The 6843-nt window shown below is 32.3% G+C and overlaps 1 protein-coding gene across 1 annotated transcript; it reads right to left on the reverse strand.

The window, feature by feature from the left end:
• Positions 1-5290: 5290 nt before the first annotated feature.
• On the reverse strand, positions 5291-6226 carry LOC143690616 (olfactory receptor 6C2-like). Its single transcript, XM_077168257.1, has one exon. It carries the CDS (start codon positions 6224-6226, stop codon positions 5291-5293), a length of 936 nt encoding a protein of 311 aa, XP_077024372.1.
• Between the last annotated feature and the right edge of the window lie 617 nt (positions 6227-6843).

Consider the following 6843-nt stretch of genomic DNA (forward strand, 5'->3'; position numbering starts at 1 on the left):
ATTTGCAAACTGCAGCAGTACCCCACTTCTCAGGTACCAAATCTGTTCTAGTTCGCTAGCTGCTGGAATGCAACACACCAGAGATGGATTGGCTTTTAATAAAAAGGAGTTTATTTCCTTAGTTCTTCAGAGGAAAGGCAGCTAACTTTCAATTGAGGTTCTTTCTTATGTGGGAAGGCACAGGGTGATCTCTGCTGGCTTTCTCTCCAGGCCTCTGGGTCCCAACAACTTTCTCTGAGGTGATTTCTTTCTGCATCTCCAAAGTCCTGGCTGAGCTGTGAGTGCTGATATGAGGTATGCTGAGCTACTTGGGCTGTGCTACATTGAGCTCTCTCATTTAAGCACCAGCCAATTAAATCAAACATCATTCATTACAGCAGGCACGCCTCTTAGCTGACTGCAGATGTAATGAGCAGCAGATGAGGTTCATGTACCATTGACTCATGGCCACAGCAACAGAACTAGGTACCATCACCTGGCCAAGTTGACAACTGAATCTAACTACCACAGGGTCATTGGTCAGTCCCAATAGGATGAATGTACTTATTGTACTGCTTTTTTTTAATCACTGACTGTTGATTTATGTTCAATCTGCATGTAATAATCAGAAACATCTTATAATTATTTTAACTCTTCTAAAACTCCACATTGTAAACATTTTGCTTCCTATACCACATTTTCAAAGCTTACTTTAACTTCTGTTCTCTGCTTAGGGATTTTGCATGTGACAGAAATAAATTAGTCTGACGAGGTGTAATTTTATAAGTAGCAGCAATGATCTTTGGGTTCAAGAGTCCTTCCTTAGTCCCAGTATAAATCACAAAATTTCATGATTCTTCTTGACATCTTGGCTCTTTTTCTTAAGCAATGCTTATATATAACAATGGCAGGGTGGGATTACATGACTGCATGTATTTGTATATTTAACCATGTTACCAATGTGCAGAAGAAGAATTGACTGAGGCACATGATTTACCTGAAAGCTAGATCTCTCCTAGGTAATTTAATCTCTCATTCAACAACTGTCATCTACTTATATCATATCAAGATGCAGGAGTGGTATATTTTTGCAGCCTACCTACCTTTCTTCCACTGTTTTCCTAATTTCTTAGGTAATATGGTCATAACTTTACTTGAACCCTCAAAGTCAGAGCAGTATTTAATCTTCAGAATATATTTTTCCTGAGCTATTACAGGAAATATTACAGCTTATTATATAACAAAAGTTAATAAAGAGGTTGACTTTAGAGTATACTTGACTGATTTCATTTATTCTATCTTTTTAACAAATGGTCAAATTGAATGCAGAATTTTGAATGAGATGCTGCTAATTTAGTCAATATGCTACCTTTTGGGGGGATGAGAATAAAGGGCATGCTCACATACTTCTAGATGAAAAGGTATTTTTCTATTTTTATTTGAGTTTGAAGGTACCTCCAATTTTCCAGTGATATTTCTTAGTATAAGTTAGACATTGATTTATTTATCTTATCTATTAAAACTCCAAGTTAATTTTGCATACAAAAAATAGAAAAAAATTATTCATTTGTACAAGGACAATTAATTTCAAAATGGCATCTTATAAATATACATTGGATACATAGCAAAATATATAAATCATCTCTGAAATCTATTTACTTTTCAAGGGGAAAATAAGACCTAATCTTTCAAAAGTAATTGCGATTAAAGAGAAAAAACTGTTTCATGCTTACTATGCTTATTGTTTTGTTGGGAAACCAGAACTTTGTTGGTTGTTTAAATATAAAACTATTAAGATGTGGAAAGTGGTACATTTATATTTTCACATTTATTGGCATATCTGGGTGTGCATAGCACTTCCTGTGATTGCCATCCATGACAAATTTGGTAAAATTGTTGATAATGGGCTTAAGTTCCCCAACATGTTCTTACTCTTACCATTGTTTAAAAGAGCAAGAATTACTCTAAAGCCTGGAGTATTGGGCCTATTTACTAGTGTAAGAGATAATAGTCTAAAAAATTAGGACATAGGAAATTTCTTTTACAATATAGAGCATCACATTTTAAAAAACAATTTTCTGAAAATGCCACTTAGAGATAAAACAAAAGGTCTTTGGTGACCAAAATTCAGGAATTATTAATGAGTTTTCTTTGTAATGACATTTGGCAGTAAGACATGTAACACAGGCATCAGGGGGACAATGTCCTTGGAGACAGGATGATACATCAGCTTCAGACACAGGTCAGGAGGACAACTGTACTGTAGCTTGTTTTAATACAAAACTTTCACATCTACTAAAGCATTTAGAATATCGCAAACCTTCATTGTATGAATACAACCCTTTATTATATTATGTGAATCCTTTATTCTCACTGGGAAATTTAAATCATATGAGCAAAAGAAAAGGTTTATACAATTACATAAAGCATTTGTATCCATTAAAGATCTTACTGTTCCAGAATTCTCTTTCACTAAATAAACCCCATTTACAAATGCATAAATGTTTGCAGCCACATCATATAACAAGATGTAAAAAGTACGATTTGATATCTTTAAATGCATCTCAATTTATTACATAATATACATTTCTGGTCTTTCTGTTTCATCACTATTAATTAAGTTGGTTGTATGAATACTTAAAAAGTAATTTTATCAATGCTTAAATTAAATTTGTAATGTTCTTCATTTTGCACAGTTATGAATCATACTATCTAAAGCATATTCTAGTATGTATTTTTGTTTACATGTGAGAATAATTGCTAAAAGTGAAATTTCCAGATCAAAATCATATCTTCTTTTTTGGAAATTTTATACACCATTATAAAAGTGCCACAATATTGCTTTATATTAAATACTTGTTACTGTTATAAGGTCATTGGTGTGCATCATTTCTATTTTCAAGTCTGTTCATATTTTGTTACTTTAGGTATGTTAAATACATATTCTGAGTTTTAATAAGTTTTAAAAAGTGTCTATTGATTTTTGCTACATGGTTATAATTTTATACAATTTAATTGATCATTTTTCTTTAGTTTTTTTAACCCTTACCCCTTCCTTTCTTCTTTTAATTAATTAATTTTTCATTTATGATACATAACCATGTACAAACACAAACATTCTTATTATATGATCATTCCATTCTTGTTATGTAATCAATAACTCACATTATCATCACATAGTTGTATATTCATCATCATGATCATTTCTTAGAACATCTGCATCAATTCAGAAAAAGCATTTTTCTTTAGTTTTTTAGTTTTTAACAGCATTATTGAAATATAATTGAAAATAAGAGGGTACACCAGGTTACTTAAGATTTAATAATGTAAGACAGCCTTTGCCTATGACACCTTCTTATTTAATATTGCTCTTGTATTGTATTATTTTCCTGCAATAAACTATAGATTTATTAACATTGTCATTTTGAGTCTTGTGAGTCTTTCTTAGTAATCAAACACATTTATCACTATTGGTTAAGAGTGCTTTAAGAATTTGTCAGTTTTATCAAATTGCCAATTTATGGCTATATGCTTTTAAGTAATATTCCTTTATTTAATATCTGCAGAATGTGTAATGATGTCACATCTGTCATTCTTCTTATTGGTAATTAGTATCTTCTTTTGTTTCTCTACTGAGATTTTTTTTAGAACCAGCTTTTTCTTCTTTTCCTCTTACATTTCAATTAATTTCTATAATTTCTGTTATATTATTTTCTTCTATTGATTTTAGATTTGAATTTTTCTTTTCCTTCATAAAAGGAGAAAAATTAGCAAATTCATTAGATAATATTTCTTCTTTTTCATATAGGCATTTAGTGCTATCAATATGCCTTTAAATACTGTTTACACTATACACAAATATTGACATACTGTTTCTCAATTTTCATTAATTTTAAAATACTTTTAATATTCTTTTGATTTATTCTTTGATTCATCTGTTTTTTTATCTGTGTTGATGTGCATATATTTAGAGATTTTTCTGATGTTGCTCTGTTATTGTTTTCTCTTTTAAATCTATTGTGCTTTGAGTTCCTACTTTGTATTTTTTGAATATTATGGATCAGAATATGGTCTACTTTATAAGCTGTTGGCTATATAATTTATAAGATTTTGAATTCTGCTATTATTTGAATTGTGTGTTCTGTAAGTGCTGATTAGATCAAATTGATTAACAGTGTTATTCAACTTTTCCACATTCATCTTGATTATCTGTACATTTGTTATTAATCACTAACAAAAAATATTGAACACTCCAAGTATAATTGTGGATTTGCAGTTCTATCAGCTTTTGTCATGTATTAGAAATGCTGTTATTAGTGACAGACATTCAGGATTGCCAATCATTAATGACCCTCTTTATCTCAGGTAATCTACGTTGTCCAATATTAATTTAGTCCTCTCAGATTTCTTTTGATCAGTGTTAGCATACTATTTCATTTTTCATCCTTTTATTCTTACCTATTTTTGCCTTTATACTGAAATGGTTTTGTTATGTAGCATAAGCTTGCTCATTTTTATCCAATCTGAAATTCTCTGCTTTTTTTTTTTCATTTTGCATGGGCAGGCACTGGGAATTGAACCCGGGTCTCTGGCATGGCAGGTGAGAACTCTGCCTGCTGAGCCACCACAGCCTGCCTGACATTCTCTGCTTTTTGACTGGATGTGCTTAGGGCATTTAAATTTATTGTGATTTATTAATATTGTTGGCTTGAAAGTGACAATCTTATTGTTTGTTTTGCATTCATCCCTTTTGTTTTGTTACTCTTTCTCTTCCTTCTCTGATATTAATTGAATTTTTTTATGATTACATATATCTTCTTTTTATTTCATAATTGCTATAGCTTATTGTTTATGTTAATGATTGCATAGGGTTTTTAGGTTTATAATTTGTATCTTACCACTTCATATATGTCATAAGAAACTTCCAACATTTAGTACTATCATTATATACCTGTTACTTCTACAAATGAGCCTTTGAAAATGTTGGGGCTTTTTGATGGAAGAGATGTAAAGCATTACAGCAATTTCTCCATGAAGAAAATTCTTCATTTCTTGCTTAAATTTGAAGGGGGCCATGTGGCAAACTCTGTGGACAGCGTGTAGGAGCTGAGAATGACTCCTGGCTGACAGCCAACAGAGACATGGGGATCCAAGGTCAAGGTGCAATGAACATAAATATAACGAGGATCCAAGAAAGATAACATAACCGAAATGCAGACAATTAAAAGATAAAAGAAATTGCAAGCATCAAGTAAAAGTTCTGCAGCTGTTCTCCTTATTTTAACATTTATTTGCTTCCTACTTTTTTTTTTTAACTCTTTAAGAATGATACAATTCTTTTAATTGAATCACTAAAGGCCTTCCTCACTTGTTTATTTCTCAGTGAATAAATGAATGGATTTAACATAGGTGAAATAGAAGAAATGAGCAGCGAAACTACTTTATTGATGGTCACCTCTTCCTTTGCTGTAGGATTCATGTAGATGAAAATGCACGTCCCATAGGTGATGGAAAGGACAATCAGGTGGGAAGAACAGGTTGAAAATGCCTTTTTCCTTTCCTGGACAGAGGGGAATCTAAAAATAGTCTTGATAATATGAACGTAGGACAGAACTACACACATAAGGGTCAAGATGAGGGTCAGCACAGCACAGATCATAACTGTTTTTTCCATGTACCATGTCTCTGAACATGAGATCTTCAGGAGTGGAGAAGCATCACAGAGAAAATGATTAATGGCATTTGAGTTGCAGAATTTCAGATTTAGCCCCAGACTAAGTGGGGAAATTATAATAAACAATCCAGCCCACCAACAACAAAACACAAGCCTTCTGCAGACTCTCCTGCTCATGATGGTCACATAATGCAGGGGTCTGCAGATGGCCACATAGCGGTCATAAGACATGGTGGCCAAAAGAAAAAATTCTGTCACTGCAAAGAGGTCAGTAAAAAACACTTGGATGACACAAGCATTATAGGTAATAACCTTGTCACCTGTTGCTAAATTATACAAGTATCTTGGAATACAAGCAGATGTGAAGGATATTTCTAGGAAGGAGAAATTTTTTAAGAAAAAATACATGGGTGTTTTAAGATTTGAATCCACAAAGGTGAGTGTGATGATGGTTAGATTCCCAATTATACTCAACATGTAGGTGAGAAATAGAAATATAAAAATCAGAACCTGCAGCTGAGGGTCATCCGTCAGTCCCAGCAGAATGAATGCTGTTATTGTATAGTTATTCATCAGTGAAAACTTCTGTCCAGTCTGCATTTCCAATAATTCAGAAAGGTTATATTATAGATAATCTGTATAAAGTCTAATGATCAAATCCATATTTACTATATTTAATATGAACTTAAAATCACACCATGGATATGATTAGGTTTATCTGCAGATACAGTATGATTTCATGGATAAGAAATACATGTTTGATTCTCCAAAATTCTTGCCTACTCACAAGCTAAATAAAATAGCTCACTATTAATGTTATATTTTTGCTTAACAAAACCATATCAAAATTTTTGGTCCTTGTCAAAATGCTCATACATAATATATAACTTGGAGTCACTCTACAGACCCTTGAGCAGAAGCAGAAGTTTCTGCTCCCACTTTACAATTAGATTTCTTCTTGTTTCTTTGTACCAGAGAAGGGTGTTTTTCTTCTAAGAACAATCTTAAAGTTTACACATAGGACCACATGTAGGCTCCTCTCCCTCACTTGTCTTCCTTCTGTGCCTATCTATCAGTACGTAATGTATTTATTGTTCACTGTTGTGCAGTATAAAGTGTTTTGATATAGAATTTGCTTATCATGTTCATTAAATGCTTTGATAAAGTAACTTAGAAAAACTACACACAGC

The sequence above is a fragment of the Tamandua tetradactyla genome, chromosome 7, assembly GCF_023851605.1.
Source record: "Tamandua tetradactyla isolate mTamTet1 chromosome 7, mTamTet1.pri, whole genome shotgun sequence".
Lineage (NCBI taxonomy): Eukaryota > Metazoa > Chordata > Mammalia > Pilosa > Myrmecophagidae > Tamandua > Tamandua tetradactyla.